The sequence below is a fragment of the Lissotriton vulgaris genome, chromosome 5 (assembly GCF_964263255.1).
Source record: "Lissotriton vulgaris chromosome 5, aLisVul1.2, whole genome shotgun sequence".
In the NCBI taxonomy this organism is placed as follows: domain Eukaryota; kingdom Metazoa; phylum Chordata; class Amphibia; order Caudata; family Salamandridae; genus Lissotriton; species Lissotriton vulgaris.
The window spans coordinates 1,633,307,018-1,633,332,664 of NC_141693.1; the positions used below are offsets into that span (position 1 = coordinate 1,633,307,018).

The following is a 25,647-nucleotide window of genomic DNA, read 5'->3' on the forward strand; positions in this document are numbered from 1 at the left end:
CTTCTTTCCTGGCTTGGTGCAGGTGTTTAGGGCCTTTCTGTGATATTGTACAAGTTAGCACCCTAGTGAGTTAGCGTTCGCAATCTGTCTCATATGTAGCAAGTGGGGGCTGCTAGCCTTTTATGCTTCATGCCATCAACAACTATTAGTTGCCCATCTGCCCCTCTCATTTAGAGTGCCTGGGGAGAGGTGATTGGCTGGTGCAGTCCTGCTTCCCTCCAGTGGGAGCAGCATCAGTGTCCAGGGCAAAGCACTGGTAGTCCTGTCAGCTCTTTCTCTGCCCAGTTTTGCAGCTCCAGTTTACGTTTGTCTGTTTAAGCTGGTTGGTTTTGCAGGCGGAAGTGCTTGCACAATGATTCCCCCAGCTGTGGTGGCCTAACTTGCTTTCCTTTTGACTGCAGATGATGGAAGTTGCAGCGAGCAGCAAACAGTGTTTCCTGACTGGTGGTGACTGCAAATGGCCACCAGGGGAGCGTGGCACTCCTCACGCTTGTGCCATTGTGCTTCCTCAGCCCCAGTAACCCTTCGACAGTCGGCATGCCAGGTCTCCAACTCTGTAAGGGGTGATGGAGCTGCACTCTTCTGGGCTTTGTTAAATGGGGCACACACAACCTCTAGCGGTCATTGATGTGTCCTGTGCCTGTGCAGACAGTGTGACTGCAGGCTCTTGCTTGGCACACTCTATCTTCTGGTGGTGCTGCTGTGTTCTTGCTCTGCGCTTGCTTTGCCTTTCGCTGTTGGAGGTGACCGGTGGCGGCACTGCAACAAGGCTTCAGGCGGCCTTGTCCTAGGAGCTGCAGGTTTGTTATGGGAGACAGAGCAGTTTCCTTTCCTTCCACTGTAGTGGGAGTTGGCCACCAGGGGGAGCGCAGCGCTCATATCTCCCATGATGCGTTTTCTGGTCAGCCTTGGAATTTATTGCAGGTGGGAGCCGCTTCTGCTGGGCTCCTTAAAATATCCCACCTGTGGGGAATCAACTGCAGGAAGCTTTGCTGGCTCTCCCTTATGCCAAACATCTTCTTAGCTGCCGCACCACTCCTAGTCGCAGTCCCAGGGTCAGCACACACACCTCAGCAATTGTGTCATGTGCTCCGTGGAGCTGTTTCCTTGGTGCAGTGCAGTGATCGTCGATCTCGAGCACCTCACCTGTTGGAGGTGTGTGGACGCTCGACAACACTGGCTTCGCTGGGTATGTTGGTGCTTCAAGGTGCGGGAGGTCACCTTTCTCTTTCTGCTGGTACCTAACAGCTGCTGGCTTTCTCTGTTTCAACCCTGGTGCTTACTGTTAAGGTGCTCTTCATACCACAGCCTCTTCATACCACAGCCACTCTTGTCATAGGTTTTCTCCCAGGAAGAGGGAGAAAGGATGGCAGGCTTTGCAGAGCAGAAGCGTCAGGGTGATGAACCATGGTAGCGGCAGCCTTGGACACAGGTCGTTTTTTGTGTTTTAATCACAGGCAGGGCCGTTTCTACCATTAGGCAGGACTAGGCAGCCGCCTAGGGCGGCAAAAGGCAGAGGGCGGCAAAAAACCTGATTTTGTGCTGACCCTACCCAACATTCACAAGGCTGGTTCATTTGTAACCAACCACGTGTGTAGCTTGTGCTCGGTAGAGAAAGCGCTTCTGAAAAACATAACACAGGCACCAAAATGCTGCACGGTCGTTTGTGTGCCTTTTTAAAAAGAAGTTTTCTCTTTTATTATATGCAGAGAACGACCTGGGTTAGTGTCATGAAGGCGTGCGTTCCCGCAGGGCACTGATGTCTTCCTGTTAATGCGAGGCGCTTTCTAAAGTGCATACAGCAAACTCAGGTTGTTTTCAGGGTTAGAACATGCGATGCAGAGAGCACCACTTGATAACAGCTGGAGATGACTGCCTGGCATTCTAGTTATGCTGCTTGCTGCACATCCTCCGAGAAATTCCGCATCAAGTGTTTGTATTTTTTTTTAGTAGTTTATATACCGCAAACTCGACCGGAAGGTACCAGTGCACTTAACAGGAGCACCAGTGGCATTACAGAATCACAGTCGGACACATTCATTTTTGTTCTTTTGTAGACACGGGGAGATTTGCCCAGAATCACAGGATGATTGAGACTCCCCCCAGACTCCAACCTGGTCCCCAGCTTAAAAGTCACAATAAATTCACCTAAAAACAAACACACATCTGTGCCCTGCACGATCACGCACCCACGTCATAGGCCCCTGTATTTGTAGTTCAATGATTGCCCAATCAATAAAATAAAGTGCATTCCAGTTATTGTACGTGAATTGGGTACACTATATCTGGGCTGCGTCACCTGCTTATCAACATGCATAGAACCGGAGTGATGTTCTTTGGCACCCACGAGTCTCACCTGTCAATTAATTCTTCTAGCCTTGATGACAGGGGGAGTGAGTGATGGTAGTAAAAGGGAGGGGGGCGACATTTCTTAATTGTTGCCTAGGGTGGCAAAACACCTAGAAACGGCCCTGATCACAGGGGTAGGGTCTGTGAAGGGGCACTCTCTTTCTTGCATTCAGAACTTATCATACATCTATTTTCTCACTCATCCTTGACCTCATGCATCCTTTCATCCATTCAGTCTCATTCTGTATTCACCCACTTACCCATCAACAATAAAATACATACAGATTCAACAAGAACTTGCAAAATAAATGAAAAGAAAAAAAGTAGAAACTAGGAAACATGCCTCTGCCTAAACATGTTGGGCATATGCATGCAATAAACCGTAAAATGTATCACAGCAGCGTGGACTTGCAATGGTATTTAATGTAGTGCATTGTTTTTTTAAAGTTGGGACATGACATCCACATTTGGAAACAACATGTTTGTCATCTTTGAATGGTAAACCAATGAACCACTGTGGACAATATAATTCCAAGATGGCCGCTGGAGTTAGAAGCAGTGACCAAGTGGGTTGCCTTGCACTGCAGATGAAATGAGTGACCAGCGAGTGGCCCAGTAGTACCATTGTCAGGGGAAAGGCAGTATACTTTCAAAAAAGGAGAAGAAAACAATAAAACAGGACATATAAAGGAAGAAATCTCCAGTCCTGACTCTGGAGTGTTCTGATTTTCAGATGGATATGTAATGTGATCAGGCAAAATGTTGTCACTTACTGGGCACCACAACCAAAGCTGAAGGGGGTTCTTGCATTACCATATGCTGTTAACTGTCATACTGGAGGATTGGTACTAACCCTGTCAGGCCCTCCAAACAGTGGCGGCTGGTGACATTTGAAAGTGGTGAGGTGCAAACTGATTTGTATACTGCACCATAGCGAGCGAGTGCAGCGAGCGAGCCCGAACCCCATAAGGGGGGTTTAGGGGGGGGGGGTTACCCCCCCCCCCGAGAAATTTTTGAAAAAAGAGAAGAAAAATCGTGCATTTTCAAGAAAATTTGAGAAAGCAGGAAGGTTAATAAAGCAATTGTGAAAGTGCAGTTATTACATTAATAGATGGCATAACATAGGTAGCTGCTTATTCAATAACTGCAAGTAACAAAAGGATCTCTCTGACAAAAGCAGTGATTCACTGACCTATTTATATCATATGCACAGCACATGTTGTGATCTGCATCAGGTACAAGATAAGATTTAAAGGCCTGTTTACAGAGAGGCCGGACTCGGAAGGATCCAGTAAACAAGGAACGCCCACGAGAGAGATGTAGTCAAGCTGGACAGCCCAAAGCAACTAAAACCAGATAATAGAAAGCAGGCAACTGTGAGTTACAAACTACAAAGACATAAGCATAGTAGTTGATGAGTTAAACACAAAGGCTTCAATACCTACCTGTAAACTTAGAAGGCGTCACTTGTGCCGCACAGTGGCACCACTCCTTACATGTTAAATGCTGACCTGAAGACCCTTACAAGTAGTAGGTTTCCTGCTCGAGTTCAGGGGCTCCGCGTTCACAAAATCCAAGCTGGGTTTTCAATCCTCCCAGGACATGACAGGCAGCCCCTCACCTGAGGTCGCACAACCAAAAGTTGCCAGATACATTACTGTGCAATTTACTGCATTCTTGGTCATATATCATCCTTTTGCATTGCAGGATTATCGAGGGCTCCGTTGCATGGACCCAAATATTATATTACTTGTGTTACTTGTATTTGCTTACTGTCACCACACAGAGGCTTCGAGGAGGGACCAACTTCTACAACAGAGCACCAGGAGAGAGGGGCGCACAAGCCACCCAGGGACATTAGGAGGAGGAGGGGCGCCTGGACCACCCTAGAGCTGACAGGACCATCCAGCCACATCCAGGAAGCAGAGCATATAGGCACTCTAGCTACATCAGTTCTGGGCCAGGAATAATGGTGTACCCCAGGTCTAGTCACAGTTTACTGCAAGCACACACTATGGAAGTGACTACAAATAAGGTAGGAGGTGACATTTCATCTTATAGCTTAGCCTTTCATCTATCATAGTGATTGCCTATCTGAGCGATCCGAGGAAAACTCCAACATGAGTTAGAACTGAACAACATTTTCTGGGAGACCCACATACATAAATCAGTTCTGGTTTACGTTTCCTGTACACATCGGGTCATAACTGGAAACTCAATCCTTGGCGCAACTGACATGGCATAAAACTCCACACACACATTGGTAGGCATAGCTCTATTCCTACATGACAACACACCGTCGTCGGCCTCTCCTCGGGACTCGCGTCTGCCAGTTTGGGACGTCACGTAGATTACCCTTTTGGCAGGGCCCAGGGCCTGCTTGCAGAAGAATGAGAGTCACTCATTGTACGCTAAATATCATGGTTCCGAAAAGCAGGTCCATTGATATTCTGATAGGCTTGTCAAAGTACCTTTCAAAGAACTGAGCAGGGTTCTGTATAAAGGATGAGACATTTTCAGGTGTAATGCATGGGATTCCTCCTATTTCAGCTTCTTTTTCCTCCATGTGCATAAGGGTGCCAACGGGCCATGCATCAGCTTTGGCCTTCTGAGCGTGAGAAAGGAAGTCAATCCAACAAGTTTGTCACTGACTGCAGGCCTGGGCTGTCTGCAATAATGCAAGGTTCTTGTGACCGGTAAAAATTGTGATACAACGCTGTGCGTACTTTAGATAATGTTTCCGTTCTGCAAGTGCCTCTTTGATCGCTTAGAGTTCTTTCTGAAGTTCTTCTTGCATTTTTTTCATTTTTGTGGCAGAAAAACAATGCTATGGACAATGGGTGTAGTCAGGCCTCCGTGTGGGAGCACTGATCAAGCAGCTCTATTGGAGGCATCAAATTGCACTACGTAGGCTTCATAATTGTTTTATTATTAATATTTTTCATTTTGTTTTCCTTGCAGCTATAACACAAACGGTCATTAAAGCGTTTTCATATATTCAATTCCTCAAATATAATTTCTAAAGTTCCATCCTTGTAATTCCAAAGTGGTAAGTGCGTCCTATGTTACATTGATCAAAAAACCCATTATTTTACTTTGCGAATACATTTCAAAATAACTTCCAGAATATATATTACACGAGCAGCCTACAATCACCATACTATAAATTAATTCCAACAAGTATTTCATAATAGCCACATTCTAAAGGGTATGTAGTACAAATTACCAAGTGCATTATTTCGAGAAACCGCGACAGACATCTGCTTCGGTCAATCTGATCTCACCCTTTGGAGTCTTATAATTAATTTCCTCACAATTCCCAACTCATAATAAATCGGTCGAAATACCTCAGAGGCAGAGCATGTTCCACTTCCGACCGGGACTGTTTTAAAGTTAGAGCGTTTTCAGCCGCCCCCCGCCCTCCCTTCCCGCCCCCGCCGCTTGTCCCCGCCCCTTTTTCTCTTCTGTAACCCTCCCCGCTCCCGCCTCCCAGCTGCTCCGCCCACCCGCGCACTTCGCCTTAAATGGCGACCGTGCGAACGCGCAGCGGTCACGCGCAGCGGGCGCGCCGATTGTGCGCCGAAGGCGCGCCAAAGGTAAGCCCGTCTGCGCCCGTCCGCGCCCGTTCGCGACCAGCGCCAGGACCCCTGGCCCCCGAAGACCCCGACCGACCCACCTGACGTACTCCGCCGCCACCCTCAACGAACTCAGCACCGGCCGACTCCCAGAGTGCCACCAAGCCACTCCACGACGCACCCACGGTCCCTTCAGCTGCCACGCCTGCAAGTTCTCCTGCACCCGGACCTGCCTCGCACCAACACCCGCCAAGTCAAACACCAGCAGCACCCACCTCAAGTGCATCCTGCTCAACACCCGCTCCGTCCACAGACACGCCATCGAACTCTGGAACCTCCTAGACGCCACATCCCCTGACGTTGCCTTCCTCACGGAGACCTGGATGAACACCTCTTCAGCTCCCGACATCGCCATCGCTATCCCAGAGGGCTACAAGATCGTCCGGAGGGACCGAAACGCCAACCAGATGGGAGGAGGCATCGCCATCGTCCACAGGAGCACCATCCGTCTCACGACCAGCACCGACAACACCCTGACCAGCGCCGAACACCTGCATTTCCAGATCCACACCAACCCGAACACCACCCTCAGAGGCACCCTGATCTACCGACCCCCGGGACCACGCACGCAATTCAGCGAGGACATCGCCGACTTCGTCAGCCCGCATGCCCTCCCCTCCGCTGACTACATCCTCCTGGGAGACCTCAACTTCCATCTGGAGAACAACAAAGACCGCAACACCAGCACCCTGCTCGCCAACCTCGCCAACCTGGGACTCAAGCAACTGGTGTCCACCCCCACCCACCTCGCCGGACACACACTCGACGCAGTCTTCTCTTCCAGCACAGACATCAACTTCAGCCACGCCACTGAGCTTCTATGGACGGACCACAGCTGCGTCCACTTCACCTTCAAGAGAACGACGACCCACCACCACCAGAAACAGACCGCCCGCAGAAGCTGGAACAAGATCACAGCAGACGAGCACGCCACCTCCCTGAGCCAGCACCCTCCTGCCAGCTCAGCGAACCCCAGCCAGGCCGCCGACAACCTCACGAAGTGGATCAGCAACTGCGCGGACGAACTCGCCCCACTGAGGACCCCGCCTAGCAGACCCGGCAGCAAGAAGGCCCCTTGGTTCACCGACGAACTCAAGAGCTCCAAGAAGAACTGCCGAGCCCTCGAGAAAGTCTGGAGAAGGGAACCGACACCGGACAACAGGACCTCCTTCAAACTTGCCACCCGGAAACACCACCAGCTGATCCGCGCCGCCAAGAAAACAGCTTTCAAGGACCGGTTGGACAACAACGCACACAACTGCAAGGAACTCTTCAACATCGTGAAAGAGCTTTCCAACCCCAGCGCAGGAAACAACGACATCATCCCATCGCAAGACCTCTGCAACTCCCTCGCTTCATACTTCCACAACAAGATCGCGGACATACACAACAGCTTCAACAACCAACCAACGCACACCATGACCGAACAACCACCCCCCCCCACCACCACCCTCCACGCCTGGACCCCGATCAGCACCGAAGACACCACCCGCACGATGAACTCCATCCACTCCGGATCACCGACCGACCCCTGCCCTCACCACGTCTTCAACAAGGCCGACGCTGTCATCGCACCCCACCTGCGAGACATCATCAACACATCCTTCGACACAGCCACCTTCCCCGAGAGCTGGAAGCACGCCGAACTCAGCGCTCTACTCAAGAAACCCACAGCGGACCCCACCGAACTCAAGAATTACCGCCCCATCTCGCTCCTCCCGTTTCCAGCCAAAGTCATCGAGAAGACCGTCAACAAGCAGATGGCCGCCTTCCTCGAGACGAACGGATCCCTCGACCCCTCACAGTCCGGCTACCGAGCCAACCACAGCACCGAGACCGCCCTCATCGCCGCCACCGATGACATCCGAGCCCTGATGAACAATTGAGAAACAGCGGCCCTCATCCTCCTAGACCTCTCCGCGGCATTCGACACGGTCTGCCACCGCACCCTAGTACGGCGCCTCAGCAACATCGGCATCCAGGACAAGGCGCTGGAATGGATCACCTCCTTCCTCGACGGAAGAACACAGAGTGTCCGCCTACCACCTTACAAGTCAGAGGCCTCCGAAGTCATCTGCGGCGTCCCCCAAGGATCATCTCTGAGCCCCACCCTCTTCAACGTCTTCATGAGCCCCCTCGCGGCCATCGTACGCAAACACAACCTCAGCATAATCTCCTACGCTGACGACACCCAGCTGATCCTCTCCCTGACCAACGACCCCGCCGCCGCCAGAGCCAACCTGCACGAAGGGATGAAAGAGGTAGCCGAGTGGATGACGACCAGCCGCCTGAAACTGAACTCGGACAAGACGGAGGTCCTCATCCTGGGCTCCTCACCCTCCGCCTGGGACGACTCCTGGTGGCCTCCCGCCCTGGGCACCGCACCCAAACCGACAGACCATGCACGAAACCTGGGCGTCATCCTGGACTCCTCCCTCTCCATGACCAGGCAAGTCAACAACGTCTCCTCGGCGTGCTTCAACATCCTACGCATGCTACGGAAGATCTTCTGGTGGATCCCCACCAAGACCAGAAAGACCGTCACCCAGGCCCTCGTCACCAGCCGACTGGACTACGGCAACGCCCTCTACGCCGGCACCACCGCCAAGCTCCAGAAGAGACTCCAGTGGATCCAGAACGCCTCAGCCAGACTCATCCTCGATATCCCATGAACCAGCCACATCTCGGGACATCTGAGAGACCTTCACTGGCTCCCCGTCAACAAAAGAATCACCTTCCGCCTCCTCACCCACGCACACAAAGCCCTACACGACCAAGGCCCGAGCTACCTCAACAGCCGAGTCAACTTCTACGCTCCCAAACACCACCTCCGATCAGCCAACCACGCCCTCGCCGCCGTTCCTCGCATCCGAAGAGCGACGACAGGAGGAAGGTCCTTCTCCTACCTGGCCGCCAAGACCTGGAACTCCCTCCCGACCGACCTGCGCCTGACCCAAGACCACCTCTCCTTCAGGAAGAAGCTGAAGACCTGGCTGTTCGAGCAGTAGCGGCACCTCCCCCCCCAGCGCCTTGAGACCCTACGGGTATGTAGCGCGCTTTATAAGTGTCACTGATTGATTGATTGATGTACAGTGTTTCTCGCAAGCAAGCACATGACATCACAACAGTTACCAATGGCGTGTTTCTAGCGTAGCACTTAAACCCGCATGGGGTAGCTAGCACATGGCGTGTTTCGCAGCACGCACTCACCTACTCAGATGATCAGATGATTGAACTGGACAGGACACTGGTGACCGTGTGGACCGTCGACTCATCTGGGGGCGTCTGCTACTGGCTCTCTGTCTGCAGTGCACGTGGCGACAACGACTAAGTTCTGTTCTGTTAGACTAGAAACAGAAACAGACAGTAACTTAACGTCACGGCGCGCGCGTCCCGAATAAATGGCCAATCACTGCTGGCTTCATGCTGAAGTCACACAGTGATTGGCCAGATATATCCCAGTGCTGAGCAGTGTCTGCCACTCTGCCCCCACCCACGCGCTGCATCCAATAATGGATGTTGCGCGGTGGACCAGCCAATCCTGAGCTACATGCAGCACCAGGATTGGCTAGGGGGGCACACTGTGTACTCGCCCTGGGCAGCCTTTGTAAACCCGGCCTGGCTAAAGCAGCACCCCCGGCCCCTTCTCTATGCCTGAAGTGTTTTTCGTGCATCGGCGCATGCGCGGGCAAGTCACAGCCCGGTAATTCTCATGCGCACAGTGCTGGCCTGCTGCAGACTGACTGTCACTCAAGCAGCTGAAGCAGACCAGCAGCCCTGCCCCCACCCCCTACGCACTCCGGACCGCACCTCAAATTACCATCGACATCTGATCGCCTGTCCCCGTGTGTTACTCCCGTGATGCGCTGTGGCGCTAATTTGTGAAGAATTACTGTTTATGTTTATTAGCTTAGCTGCAGTGCCACGGTGCGTCCAGGGCTTAGTGGGGCTACGCCCCTACGCCCCAATGGATGCATCGCGGCTGCCTCCAAAGTGGGTCTAGCACGGAATTCTCCCCCTAGGGTTGGTCAACTGGAGCATCAACACCAAAACACATGCCTGTAGAGGGTGTATCAGTGAGATTCCCTGCAAAAAAAACCTATCTACATACTTTTAACATGGTGCATTAATGCTCTGCGCTTATAGACCTATTGGCCTTAATATATGCTATTCATAATATTCATAATAAATAAATTATTCCTGCTGCCTTTGTTGTCACATTTCGTAATAGACAGATCAGACGTAGGGCATCTGACTTAACTTTTCCTAATAAACCGATTAGGGCTATGGCCTTTACATTTGGCCTGTTATCATAACACACCCAGGCCTCTTATATTGAGCATAAGCTTTTCCACAAGGAAACCATCAGTCATACAATCATACTATTATCATTTGTGTTGTCTGTGTGTGTAAGTGAATTTGTTTATTGTTTATGTGTATGTTTTAGTCCTGCCAGTCTTAGGGAGGTCTTTCCCTAAAGTTATTTTTGCCTTACTCCTCCATTTTTTGTCGATGTCATTTTTGCTGGCTTTAGGACTCTGTGCATTTTACCACTGCTAACGACTGCTAAAGTGTGTGTTCTCACTCCATAAAACATGGTTAAATTGGCTTACAACCAATTGGCGCACTTAATTTACGTATATAAGTTCCTAGTGAAATGGTACTACATGTACACAGGGCTTGCACATTAAATGTTACTAGTGGACCTGCAGCACTGATTGTGCTACTCATTCAGGTCTTCAATTGCAGCCTGTGTGTGCAGCTTAAATTGCCATTTTAACCTAGCAAATTAAACCGGACAGAAATTGTGGTTACTACTTAAGGTCTCACCTGGAGCGTGTTCGCACGTTCGAGTAATTGGGTATAACCATCAACGAGCACTTCAATTGGCATCACATATGAGCAAACCTCAGGGGGTATTATAAAAATGTCTTATGGCTCCCCTTTCCAACCTATTTATCCAGCATTGCACTTTTTCAACCATCAAGCACTTGGCTCAGCTCTTTATGGAGCAGAACTCTGGGGGCACAGTGACGTGTCTCCCCTGAGCATTGTTGAAAATAGTTTTTTACAAGAATTAACAGGGTTTCTTATCAGTACCCCAATGCTTCCCTTAAGGCTAGATATGGGGCATAAAACTTACCAGACATGATTGGCCTAAAGCCCATATTATATTGGAAGAGGTTCTGGTTTACTCTAGAGCTGGTCTCCATTCAGGCAGGTTTGCAGAAGATTTTATGCAGTATGGGTGCAACTGATAACCCTTGGCTCAAGTATATTAGGGTTACCCTGTCAAACATTGGCCTCTGGCAATTGTGGGATGTCCCCCTTGTGTCCGGTGAAATATCTAAGGCCCAAATAAAGATCACTTATAAGCAAAGTAAGCTACATTTGTTGCACCCCCAGCCACAAGTAAGAACTCTAACTTCAGTTTTCCTCCAGTGGAACGATAGTTACAAGTTGGAGCACTTCCTGGATGACATTTAGCGGGCACCTGCAAGGAAACTCTATTTGCAGTTTAGATATGGGTCCCTACCTTTCCTCTCTTTTACAGGCAGGTGGGGAGCTGAATTGAGGCATTTTTCTCAACAATATGCTCTCTGTCTCTTAATGGGTGAAATATTAGAGCACCTTTTATTTTTCTGTCCGGCGTATTAAGGTCCTAGGAATTTGTACATCCAACCATTTTCTCATAACCTAGGGTACAGGACTTGTAGGGCTGCGTTGAGAATCCTTAAGTGTGACTACAGTCATTTTGCAGTTTCACAGTTTCTGTTGGCTATGTGGAGAATCAGGGAATCTTACATTTTGGTTTCTCACTGCTGTGAGGCTGCCCACTCACAGTGTTGCATTGGGGATTCCCTGATATGTGCTTCAGTGGTAATTTCTGTTCTGAGAGGGGTAGTGTGACCATGTTTGGTATGTTTGGAATAGTAGTGATAAATGCTGCTTATTGGTGAAAGCAGATTTATTATTACTATTTTAGAAATGCCACTTTTAGAAGTGGGCATTTCTGTGTGCTTATGTGTCTTTGTGCCCTGCCTTTATGTGTATTGACCGTCTGTTTCTGACTGGCAGGGGAGAGGGGATGTGTATTCAATCCAGCCAGTCAAGAGGGGGTTGAGGTGTGTCCTGCCTTTCCTGGGTGACTCAGCACTAGGCTGAATAGACCGTGGCTGAATTTAGAGTAGCGGGAGAGTTTTCCCTTGCACCTGAACAGGCCTGGTCTGCATTTGGAAAGGTGGGAGAAGTCTTACCAGCACCTGAATAGGGCTGTGCCTGCCTTCCACAATGCTGGCTCCACCCCCCTGTGGTGTGTCTGGGACTGGGGCTGAAAATGTGAATGGGGCTGAAAATGTGAATGGGGATGTTGTGCACTTGAATAGTGGTTGAAGTGCCCCCCAGAACAAAGACCTTGGTACTATAAGTATAGGGGGAAGGATGTAGCCTAATGGGTAGGACGGTCTACCGCAAATCTAGGGAACCGGGTTTGAGTCTCGGCACGGACGCCAACATCCTATGATTCTGGGCAAATCACTTAATCTCCCCATACCTAACAACAACAAAAAAACGTCCTCATGTAATGCAACTGTTGCTCATGTAAAGTGCTCTGATTCCCGATAGCTTTGGGTCAAGTTAGCGCTATATAAAACTCCCTAAAAAAAAACAAATAGGGGTTGTGCCCATATGAGAGGATAGAGAAGACACTGCTTGGACTGCTGTGTACCAGGAGGAGCAGGGGCGGCCACTTCATGTGGGCAGAGGAGCGTCGCCCCACTGCTTTCTCGCGGTGCGAGAAGCAGAAGCATAAAATGGTATTATAAATACACTTTTATGTTTCTGCTTCTCGCATTTCGAGAAAGCAGAAGTGTTTGGTTAATGGTCCTGCTCTAGGTCAGGTGAAGAGTGGCTTGCCCACTGCTGTTGGCGCCAACTGTTTTGCTGCCCCCCCTGGGGCCAACCCAACCAGTCATGTGCACTCTGCCTTTTGTCCATGTAGGCTTCATGCAGCCTACATGGAGAAAATGTCCCCCCCATAGATGCCTGGCTGGTCGGCATTCCGACCAATCACAATTCCCCCCGCGTGACCCACTCTCCGCGTGACCCCCACACTTCTACCCACGAGGCATGCTGGCCGCGACTGAGGAGGAACTGCCGTTTGGGACTAAGCTACTGCTTGCTGGGTGGCTGAAGGAACTGCCCTCTGCTAAAGGGCCCAGTGTGCTGGCCTACATGTGCCCTATTCTCTGACCCTGTGCTGGAGAAACCATAGCGCTTCATGTTCCCTCCAACTGTTTCCTTGGTCAAGCGCAGGCGGAGCGCTTCATATTTTCATTGTTGGCAGAGCGTGCTTTGAGAGCACTGTAAGGTAGGGTGCCGAAGTGGGGGGCTCACTCAGTGCTGGCCAAGAGGAGCGCTTTTTGCCATACTGCGGGCGCAGTGCTGCACTCTCCTCTGTTGCCTGCATTTGGTTCTGCAGGTCTGTAGCTGGGTGTCTGTTACGTGGCCCCGGGCTGCGAGGAAGTGCATAAGTCGCAAGGAATCCCGGCCTGGAATTTCCTGGCGATGTCAGGAGGGGACGGAGCCCACTACACCTGTAAGGGACCGGAGCCATGCGGGCTCCAGATTTCAATACAAAGGGAGTCACATTGTATACCCTGCAACCCTGTTCAGCTCCCCTCAAGGCAGCGCAGCGTTGGAATCTGCTGAGGGAGCCAGAGAAAGAAGAGAGCCACCGAAGGGGAAGAGTTAAAATTTAGCGCGGCCGATATTGACGTTGTGGGCCCGCCCTCCCTGAGTAAGCCAGGACAGCAGCAGGAAGGAAGGCAGCGGTTGTGTGATGGGCTACTTTGTCGCAGCTGCCTGTTGACCCACTGCGAGTTGTGGGGGCCCGTGTCTGCCTTGCTTATCGGCAGCCGCCTGGTAGGTTCGTGGGTGGCTGCCTACCACTTGTGTATAAGTGGAATGGCCGAGGTACATTGCCTGCCAAATTGGACAGTGTGTGTACCCCCCATACCTCCGCATACTTAGGAACCCTGGATCTTGGTGTTAGGACGGGCAAGACCTTGATGTAGGACCCTGAGTCCTGAATAAGGAAGGAACCTCCACAACATGACCCCATTCCCTGTGGTAGGTGTGCAGGTGGCCCAAGAGCCTACGCAGGGATAGGCAGTTGGCACAGTACGCAGGTGCCGCTCTTAGTTGTTGTAACCCATGGTCTGGATTGCACCTCATATGCACAGTAATGGTGATCTGCAGTGATGGTAGTATGCCTAAGGTGGGTAGGATGTGTTTATGATATGTGCACAGTACAAGTGGCTGCTATAGTGCACTGCTGATGTTGTTTATGCATGATGTTTTATGCTAAGGGTGATCCTACCAGTAGTTACTTGTTATCCTAACTGTAATGTTTATGACCGTGGCCCAATTGGCTAAGTGATTTATGTAATCCCTGTGAAGTCATGACAAGTGCCTAGTGGCACAGTAATATATGTGATTGTGATCGAATGCAACAGTGAGGTAACGATAATTGAGGCCCCCCCCCCTGCCAGGTACGTGGAGTGGCCCCCCTCTGGACTCTATTAGGAGCTCTTAGGCCGAAGTGCAGTGCTGAGGGGGCCCCCTTGAGCTTGAGGGCCCCCCGCACTGCGGGGGATGCGTGGGCCTGTGTTATGTCCCTGATCTAATGGTCTTATGGATAATACGAAGGACATTTCTAAATAACCTTATATGGAGTTTCTTTTGTGGTGTGCCAAGTGTTTCACTGGTACGTGAGTGTGTTGAGCAAATGCTTTATATATTGCCTCTAGGATAGGCCTGACAGCTCTGCCAAGATACCAAGGGGGTGAGCAGGGGTTATCTTCTGTGTGTAACTCCCTTGCTGTGGGTTCTGCCTGGCTTAGGTGCATACCCTAGCCAAGCAGAAACCCCATTTCTAACAATGATCTATTGCTTAGTGTTATTTGTGGCTTAATTATTTAGAACAGTAGAAGTCCCCGCCGAATGTTTTACTGTTTTGTACACTTTGTTATATGTATTTTAATTATGTATGTATGTCAGATTGTATGTATTCATTTTTTGTTTTAATTGTATTGACTTTGTACTTTAATTGCATGTTGCCAAATAAAGTTATTGATTGATTGCTTAACTAGGGCTCGCCCCCTCCATATAGTAACCCAAATTCCACAGTATGTATATATTTGTTTTCATTCCTTGCATCCAAGTGTATTACACATCTAATGGCCATTGCAACAAAGAGTAAATGTACTTAAAACAAGCGTGACCTTCCGGCTTTTCCGGCGCTTATTTTGTGTGTGGACCCATTTCACTGCTGTTGCTGTACCTGTGTGAAGCTTTAGCAATGCTGTTCTATTGGGCTGTCTCCTCCTGCTCTTGCAGTGTTTCCCATAAAACCGACCAGAAGGAGATCACTGGTCAGAAACGAACGCATATAATTATCACAGTTTACCCTGATTAATGAAAGCAGACAGCGGAAAAGCCTGCTTGGACATCAGGGGATTAATCTGTGCTGTGTTCCAAAAGTTTAAGAGGTTTATTAATGTTCCTCCAATTGTATGTTTTGTTTTCCATTTTACAAATACATATGTCTTTTCCGCATTATTTGTAGACGTTGTCGAAATTAACTCACACCAAAATGTTTCTAGAAAGATTGACAATGACAGATACAATGTCATTCTTTAATAGTGAAGATAAACCATTAGGTCTGTTTTTTACTATGACATTCCATTTATTCGAAATAGAATTGTTATGGCCCGGAGCTTGTAACAACTCTACACCAGCGCCAAGTGCAGGCACACGGATTAGGGGTGTTGTTTCTCCTTTTTCTTTTTAGTTATATTTAGACAAAAAAACAACTTATTTTCTCTGGACGTTTTTGCATTTTAGTTTATTTAAATGGAAGACCAGTAGCTGTTATCTACAATGTAGATTATGGAACAATTACATGTTGTGGTATATAAAATATCAGCTCTAGGCTTCTAGCCAAGCTGGCATTGCAGCTTGGGCTGCCAGGGACCTCCAGTCTTGCAGGGTTGTCTGGTTTGATTTGTTATGGAAAATGAACTCACAATTATGTAAACAGATCATACATTGACAAAACAACGTACACATGCACTGATAAATGACTCCACTTTCCTATTGAGATTAGAATCTTTCATGGGCTAAGTACACAGCATATTCCCTGTAAAGTAATTGTAGTCTGTACTGAGACACAGTAGTAAGGTTCAGCTTGTGACGTCTCTTAGGATGAACACATTCGCCCTCCCATGTAGATGAATGGAGATATCCAACTCATTTCAGATGAGATAGGCCACCAAACCTTTACATTATGGTACAGTCTTTCAGTCATAGTCAACAAATCGTGGACAGAGGATATTTCATAGTAGAAAATCATAAGCTGATTCATTCCTCATTCCGGAGAGATGAATTTAAGTTTTCGTTAAAAACCGACTCAAATAAGGTTGAGATGGACTTTTTGAACACTCGATTGAAATTTCCACCAATGCAAAGGTAAAGTATAGGTGTGAAGCAACTATTTATGCATATTAAACAAACCGCAAATCCTCGGATGACCTGTAAGATGTGTGCTGGGGCCCATACACTCATGCCGGCATATATGTGGTATGGCATCCAGCAGATGAAAAAAGACAAAATGGCTGCGAGGATGACCTTAAATGGTTTTTGTGACTTAGCAAACTTTTTACTTTTAATCTTGATGGCGATCTTTACGTAGCAAAAGGTAATTATAAAGAATGGGAGGAGGTATCCTAGTATCACTCTCGCGATAAACATTGACCAGTTCACCACTTTCCTAAGGTTCTGTACCTCAGGATTGTCCCAATCATCTGATAGTGCATAATTGTTGAAGCAGATGGTCTTGTTTTCATCAGTGATACGTGTTTGTCTAAAAACGAGGTAGGGTGAGCAGAGCATCACAGACAAGATCCATGCAGATGTGGTGATGATGGAGGCACAGCGGATGGTCCTATGGGATCTGTACCACAATGGGTGGTAGATGAGCAGATACCGGTCAACACTGATGAACGTGAGCAAGAAGACTGAGATGAACATACACAGGGAAATTAATCCATTCATCAATTTGCATAGAGCCACCCCAAACGTCCACTGAGCGTCCATGAGGGAAGTAATTCCCAAGAAGGGAGTAATCATAACAAAGATGATGTTGGCAGCAATGAGATGGAAAAACCAGATTGTGTTCACAGTCCTTTTCAACCTAAAGCCCAGCACCCAGATAAAAACACTGTTCACAACAACTCCAAATAGGAAGGTGAAAAAAAACAAGATGGCTGTGAGAAGGTTGACAGCAGTATTACTCCCTCTATGGCAAATGGTTGTGTTATCAAAATGGAGGGTTAGGTTGTCTTCAGCCATTTTGTCCTACAAAAGAGAACACAATTAGAATCAAGCCATATTTACTTTTTAATTTCACAGCTTGGTAATGATGTGCCTAAAACCTCACACAATTTGACACAAACCAATCTTTCAGATATTTGCTTGAATTACACAGGCAACCAATGAGCGCGATTCATGCATTTTTAATTAACTCATATGCATACAGTTGCAGAGTGGTATTTTGTTCCTCTCAATGCAGGGTTTTGCTTTTTCATGCTTTAACCTAGATAGGAATGCTATGCAGGTGGTGGGGGATGGATTGCGTTGGCAGCATTCGGCTAGATACTGCGGAACTCTGCTTCACAACAGTGTCATGTCATCATTGTTTATCCTCCACATTATTAGGAGCTCAATGAAGATTGAATTAGCATCAACGTATTCAAGTATTTGATCAGAGCAGGCAGTCATATGTCAGCGGTATTTGAAGCTTGTTCAGATAAAACTCATTCAAGACAGACATTCTTCGAGAAAAGGCTCTTTTAATTAGAAAGGGGTTAATCAGGGAAGATTTCTTCTTTCTGAGTGAAGACTAAATCATTCATGGAAGACACTGAATACTTTTAGAAAGGCTCCAATGATATCAGTTTAGATTCGTTCATGGAAGATGTAAAAACATAGGCAAGCCTTTTGTGTTTAATTAATTCAGAGAAAACCCTTTTATACGACAAAAACATTTTTTTAAAAAAGCTACTTTCTTTTTTTTAAAAGTCCTGTCAGTCAAAGACTCATTGCCTCCATTCAGGCAAATGTAGATTAGTAAAGACATACAGACTTCTTGACACAGCTGTCATGCATTTAGAAATCCAGTGGCAGATATACAAGGAAGTGCCGCAGCGCGGCAACGAAAGCTCTTTGGCTGCGCCAAGCTGCAGCTCTTCCAAAGCACAGGAATGAAACATATTTACAATAATATGTCACATTCCTGTGTTATCCCCTGCGCTTGCGCACAAACTGCTGCCATGTGCCGTCGCACCAGCGTGCAAGGATGCCTGCGTCATTGGGAGATTGTTTTTGTGCAGGAAGGGGTAACCACGCAGGGTGGCTTTTCCTGTCCTTGTAAATATGGAGCAGTAACATGTGCCACCAATACGTCACAAAAAGTGACATACTGGTGCCACAGGGGATTGTAAATCTGCCCCAGAATTCTTCTACGCTGGGCCCATTCATTCTGGAAGCCTGTCTTATTCCATTGTGCAGGAAATATGCACCAGTCATTCAGAGAAAACATAAGCAATTATAGAAGAGGCTAATGTCCTTTCAATACAGCCTAATTCATTCAAAGAAAATGCATTCACTCAGAAGATACACAGACGTTCAAACAAAATTTGCTAATTCAGAAAAAACACATATAGAATGAGCATTTATTGATAGAGGATCCATTAAGTTATTATTTTACACTTTTATTTAATGTGTGAACCAGCTCTGAGGGCAGCATTGCATTATCGTTGTCCCAATAGGCATACATGATCATCAGAATACTAGCCTAGAGAGCATGGATGTTATTTAGGGGTCGGCGGGTGTAGCAGCTGCAGCCCATGGCTTATATTAATAATAATAATAATAATAATAATAAAACCAGTTGTAGAGCGCATGGTTACACTATAACAGTGTGTCCCTGCGCTATGGAAGCAGACCATCTCGCGAGCAAGACCTACTGTACCTAGTACCACAAAGGGAGAAGAGGCATAATGCAGGACTTAAATTCGAGGGAATAGGTAAGTTTTCAGTTTAAGTCGGAATCTCGCTTCCGACGGTTCCATATGGAGTTCGATGGGGAGCTCATTCCAACTCTTACAGGCTAGGTATCTGAACGAGCGACCTCCCATCCGTGATTTGAAAATGCGGGGAACCTGAAACAGCATGCTCCCTAATGATCTCAAATTGCGCCTTGGGCAATGGATCGTTAGAAGCTTTTGAAGATAGCTTGGCCCTTTCCCCTGGGCTACACGATGTGTAATACACAGTGATTTGAACAGGATACGTTCCTGTATGGGCAGCCAATGGAGGGTCTTAAGAGCCTGTTTCCCTGAGGCTCTTCTGGACAAATTCAGGACCAATCTGGCAGCCGCATTTTGTGCTCGTTGCAGCTGCTGTAATCCTTTCTTACTCAGACTAATAAGCAAGGAGTTTCCATAATCCAGGTGGGGGGTGACTAGTGCATGTATTAAAGATTTCCTGGTGTCGATGGGTAAATAGTCAAGTACTTTGCGTATGGTTTTGAGGACTCCGTAACATTTACCCACCAGTCTTCCAATGTGCTGTCTATAGGATAGGCTGGAGTCCAGAAAGACACCTAGGTTCTTCACTGTCCCTTGCACTTTCCTGGCGACCCCTAGCCTCAGAAGCTGCAGAAGGAGCATTTCTAGTAGAGGGAAAACAGGGCTGTCAGAGATCTGTTTACCTTGTACAGTCTCCAGGCAGCCCCTCCTCCTGGATCTTAGAGGGGAACGCTCCTGTTGAACTTCTACAGTATCCCTTTGACCTGGAAATGCCAGGAGTAAGTTGCTTATCATTAAAAACAAGAGAAAGATTTATTTATTTATTTATGGAATTTTTATTGCGCATACAAATACCCGAAGGTGTCTCGGCGCATGTGGGGGCTAGCAGGACCGAAACAACAGAACTCACTAGTTAAACAACCATGTCTTTAAGAGCCTACGGAAGCTCATCAAATTGGGGGCATTTTTGATAGTAAGTGGCAGAGGGTTCCAGAGCTTTGGCGTAGCAACCAAAAACGTCTGTCTCCCCAAGTTGCTGTTCTTGTGCGAGGTACCGATAGGAGGCAGGTGTTGGCAGATCTCAGCAGCCTTTTAGGGATGTACAACTGAAAAGCATCAGTCAGAAACTTGGGTCCGACGCCATGCACTGCCTTATAGGCGATGCAGAGGGCCTTGAATTTAATTCGGCTCTCTACTCTAAGCCAATGAAGCTGGCGAATGGCGAGAGTAGTAGGCTGGCGGCGAGGAATGTCTAAAAGAATTCTAGCAGCCACGTTCTGTATAGACTGCAGCTTAGACAGAACGAGTTTCTGAGAGTTAAGAAATAAGGCATTTCCGTAATAAATTTTGGAAAACACTAGAGTGGTAACTAGGGTCTTCCCAGCTGAGATAGGGAGGTAAGGCAGCAATTTCTTAATTTTCTTTAGAATAAAGAAGGCAGATGACACAACCTTGTTGACATGGAGGTTGAATGTCAGCTTGCTGTCGAAAATAACTCCCAGGTTTCTCGCCTTTTCAACTGGGACAGGTGGAGAGCCCAGCTGGTTGGGCCACCAAATGGAGGACCATTCTGGGGAGAGTTTGCCAAAGGTCATAACCTCGGTTTTGTCCGAGTTAAGCCTCAGACAATTGGAGGACATCCAAGTACTGACAGCGAGCATGGCCCCTTGGAAATTGGCTGCCACCACTGGGCCGTCCTTGTGAATCGCCAGCACCAGTTGGGTGTCGTCTGCATAAGATGTCAATCGTACCCCGTGGGCCTTTATTACTCTCGCTAAGTCCGCTACGTAGATGTTAAATAACGTGGGACTTAGCGAGGAGCCCTGTGGAACTCCACAAGGTAGTGCAGAAACGGGGGAGTAGAAATTACCCAACTTGACTGTCTGGGTACGGTCGGCCAGAAAGGATGAGATAAGATCTCTAGCTGTGCCGTTTATCCCCAGAGCTGTGACACGGTCGACCAGAATAGCATGGTCGACCGTGTCAAATGCTGCGGACAGATCCAGAAGAATCAGAATGGCCACACCTCCCTGGTCCATAATGGCTCTGATCTCATCTGAAGCTTTTATTAAAGCAGTCTCGGTTCCATGCCCTTTCCTGAAACCAGACTGCGTTTCGTCTAGAAGTTGGTGAGTATCGACAAATTCTGAGAGTTGTTTATTCATCAGTGCTTCGCATATTTTGGCAGGAAAGGGGAAACACGCAATGGGTCTATAACTGGCCAGAGCGGTGGGATCCAGGGAGGGTTTTTTCAAAAGAGGTTTAATCACTGCCTTCTTCCACGGGGCAGGATAGTGGCCAGTTTGAAATGCGGTGTTGCAAATTTCCATAAGTGGGCGAGAGATCACCTCACTTAAATTGGCCATCACTAAGGGGGGACAGGGGTCCAAGGGGGAGCCAGACTTGATGATGGAAATAAGTCTACTAATTTGGTCTTGTGTGGTGGGGGTAAACGAAGAGAAGGGGTCATGGTCAGTGACAGGTTCTTCCTTACTGCTGGCTCTAGATCTTGTCCCTACGTCCCCAGCAAAAGATGCGTAAATATCTGCCACCTTAGTGATGAAAAAGGTGGACAAAGCATTACAGAAAGGCTGGGAAGGTTCAGCTCCAGGACCCGAAGAGGGAGTGGACAGGGAGGTGACCACTGAGAACAGTTCTCTGGCAGAGTTCCAGGCATTATCTATTTGGGTCGAGAAAAAAGTCATTTTTCGAGCAGTGATAGCCTTTTTATATATTATCAAGGCATCTTTGTAGGATTGCTTAGCTATGGGGCAGTAGGATTTCCTCCAACGCCTTTCTAGGTTCCTACAATGTTGTCGGTGAAGCCTAAGTTCTTCTGTATACCACACCGCCGAGGGGGATCTTCTGTTAGGTCGTATAGACTTCTCCGGGGCTACCTGATCAGCAGCATTCCTGATCCAATCTTGGAAATCGGAGGCTGAGGGGACAGGGTTGGGTCCTCTTGTAGGGGAGGATAGTGTCAAGATATCTACCATCTGAGGGATATCAGCATTCTTCCAAGCACGGGTTCCTACCCTAGTGGGTGGCCTGGAGGGGGGAAGGTTAACCGGCCGAATATGTATACCAAAGATAATGGCCCTGTGATCAGTCCACGTGAGGGGCAGGATATCTAGTACAGAGATGAGTGGGTTGTTAGTGAACAAACCATCTAATGTGTGTCCCGCCTGGTGAGTAATTCCCTTGACCAATTGTTGAAGTCCTAGGGTTAGGAAGTCAGCAGTAAGTTGATAGTATCGTGATTGCCCTGTTCCTCCAAAGGGAAGTTAAAATCTCCCAGTATCATGTACTCCGTCGAGCATATAATATGGTCATTTAGCTCAGAGAGAGAAGCAAGAAAGGAGTTCCGAGGTCAAGGAGGTCGATATAACAAGATACCTTTAAGGGTTTGTTTACAATTAATGTTGATAGCAAAGGTGGCAGCTTCACAGTTGGAGGATTGAATGGGATCAAGCGTGGTGCGGTACTCGTTCTTGTAAATAATAGCGAGTCCTCCACCTCTTCCTATGTGTCTGTCATGTCTTGCTACACTGTAGCCATCAGGGGTTGCCTGGCAAAAGTCCGGTCCAGAGCCGGCATCTCCCCAGGTTTCAGTGGCAAAAAGGAAGTCAAGATCGTGAGCAATGATAAACTCACTAATATATAAGCTATGACATGGAAGGGAGCGCGTATTAATAAGCGCTGCTCGACAGCTATGAAAGTGAGTGATATTCATATCCTGAGAGCGTATATTAGTGGGGGCATCAGAAACAAACGAATCTGGCAGACATGGAGGTGGAAGTTGGTATTGGCACCCCGGACAGGGGAGAGGGGTAATACCCACAGCAGTAGAAAGAGGCAAGGTGGTACAATGTTGGCAAGAGTAGCCAGGGTTAAACTGTCTAAGTTGTAGGGAAGAATAACACACAGAGGGGCCAGGGGTCGTGGCCCTGGGCCGTGTCCGGCCGTGGACAGCGCAGACGGGCTTGGCTTAGGCGCGGCTTCGGCGCGCAACCGGCGCACCCGCTGCGCCAGCCCGCTGCGCTGTCTGGTCATGATGACAGTTATATAGGGTGTGAGGAGGGTGGGAGGCCGGCGCGACTATAGCGCAGCCCTTGCCACACCAAAGATGGTGCCCACCGTCGCTTACAGCCGGCTCAATAAACGGCTGGGTGAGGCAGGGAGCAAGAGCAGTAGCGTGTGGAGGGGTGTCAGTGTGCCTCATAAAATTCCTCTTTTAACTGAGTAAATTAGAGCCCCCAACAGCAAAATAATTACACGAGTTAAAAAGTCCTTAAAAACGATTTCACAACAGCGTGATAAAACAGCAAAGATGAGTGTTCGGTCCGAACTGGCTCGCAGCCCTAGTACTCTCACTAGGGAGAGCTCTGAAAGGCGCAGATAACAGGCCCAGGCATGATATTGTTCAGCTTTTAATGTGAACTTAAGAAAACATGTTTTCCAGGCTCTGGTCGGATGTGTGTTAGACCCTTGTGTTTACATTATATACTTTTCTGGATTTGAAAGATATCCAAAACCTTCCTGCATTTAACACCTAAAGTAAATGTGTGGCAGGAGTGACATCTTTTTTTCTGAGCTAATGGGAAAGGTTAATGGTGATTTCAGGGATTTTTACGTTTGTAAATATAAATATGTTCTAAGCTGAAGTGAAAGAGAAGAGTTATGTGTGGGCCCCAGTTCCAGAACACGAGGAAATGCAATGGGTCAGGAATGAAGCAACCCCAGACAGCTCTGTCTTGTGCCAGCGATGGAATAGCATGGGTTGCTGCAAATCAGGAATAATGTGCATAGGGTAGCCAAGGTTCAAAATATCTTTATTTTGACACTATCAGCATTGGCCATAAAAGCACATAGTATAAGCAATAAAGAACACATCATGAGACAGGTATAAAAGGAACACTTCAAGCACGATTAGGATTAGCAATACAGATCCAGAAATATTAAGACATACTTTTCCGAATACAAATAGCTTTAGAAATAAATGATGCAATATTAAAACAAATGGCTGGGGACTGCATAGCATATAAAAGGTGTACATAACATAAGCCTCAAAAAGAAGTTTTTCTCTACCTGTAAGGAATTACAGGATGAACAACCCCACAACCTTCCAACATAGGTTGCAACAGAAAGCATATTTTCTTTATAAACAGCTCCCATCTCTTTAATCGGTCGACTAACAAGACTGCAAGGAAATCTAAACACCCCCTCACCAACTCTTTTCATATTGAACCGGGAGTTATGAATTTGATCAATCCAAGAGCCCTTACCAGAAAAACAACTCTGAGGTAGTTAACATTAGCTAGCTGGACACCTTTGAGGGAGAATGATCTTAGATTTTTGGGGGGGTTTCCCACAGGTCATTAAACATATCTTGGCCTTATTTATTTTAATTTTCCTAGAGTCCATAAAATCTGCAAAGGTATCCATCAATCTCTGCAACCTGAGCGCTGTCCCTGCCAAAAGGTCAGCATAAAGAAGCAAAGGTACCAGACGGCCAGCAACAATCGGTGCATCAGCCTTCTGGGACCATAGCATGGCATCAACCCCATTTATAAATAAATAAAATGAAACGGTGGCCAATATAAACACCTGTCGTACACTTGGCTTAATTCCAAACGAAGGCGTTAATGCGCCATTAGGGCCAAATCGGACTTGAGTTGAGAGGTTCTCTTAAAGCTGTGCAAGGAGGCTAACCATTTCCAAGGGGGCTCCGTAAGATAACAAAGTATGCCACAATATAGAATGTTCCACTAATCAAACACGCGAGTGAGATCAGCAAAGCACAAATAGAGTGATCCTGATTTTGCTCTTGTATACTTTCCATTCAGGATTTTCAGATTTAAGCAGTGCTCCCCCGTTCCACGGCCCTTCCTGAACCCATACTCAGACAGAATGGAAATATCAGTTGACCTGTCCTCAAGTCTGCTAAGGACAACACTACCCAGGAGTTTGGCAGAAGAATCCAGAAGGGATTAACAGTATTGACATCAGACCCCTAAAATGCCAACCACATTAATTGATAATAGGGAGAGGGCGTGACTGATCTTCTGGTCGTGACGGGTAGTAAATTAGAGATCAGAATCTGTAGACTGCCCTTTGCTCAGCCTGCCGTAGACAGAAAAGCAGGGACAAACAAGGAAGAAAAGCCCTCAGTATGGAGATGGGTCACTTTCCATCTTTTCTGGATACAGATAATATGTGTAATGAGAGTTATATCTAACTAATCATGAGAGCTAAGTTTATTCTTCAGACCTGTGATGTTCCATAAAACAATCACACATAATATGTTGAAACCTCGCTGGAATATAGAAAGGCTTGTGTGAGCCTAGCTGGAGCTCCTAATCGGTGCCCTACTAAAGTCTGGGGGATGAATAGGTGAGGCTGAGTCCACGGCAGCTACTAGTGGCATAGTATGTCAATCTACTTCAAGCAAATCATTCAAGGGATATCTATTTGTAAGTGTGAGATGGGTGGCCTTCTTATATACTAATGGA

At 47.7% G+C, this 25,647-nt stretch overlaps 1 protein-coding gene across 1 annotated transcript; it reads right to left on the minus strand.

The window, feature by feature from the left end:
* Positions 1-15,873: 15,873 nt before the first annotated feature.
* Positions 15,874-17,396, minus strand: LOC147716874 (putative G protein-coupled receptor 33). Its single transcript, XM_086919816.1, has one exon. The coding sequence runs from the start codon at positions 17,394-17,396 to the stop codon at positions 16,407-16,409; it is 990 nt and encodes a 329-aa protein (XP_086775942.1). The 3' UTR covers positions 15,874-16,406.
* Between the last annotated feature and the right edge of the window lie 8,251 nt (positions 17,397-25,647).

Coding starts and splice junctions, on each gene's coding strand:
- LOC147716874 (XM_086919816.1), bottom strand. CDS start 17,396: ATGGCTGAAGACAACCTAACCCTCCATTTTGATAACACAACCATTTGC.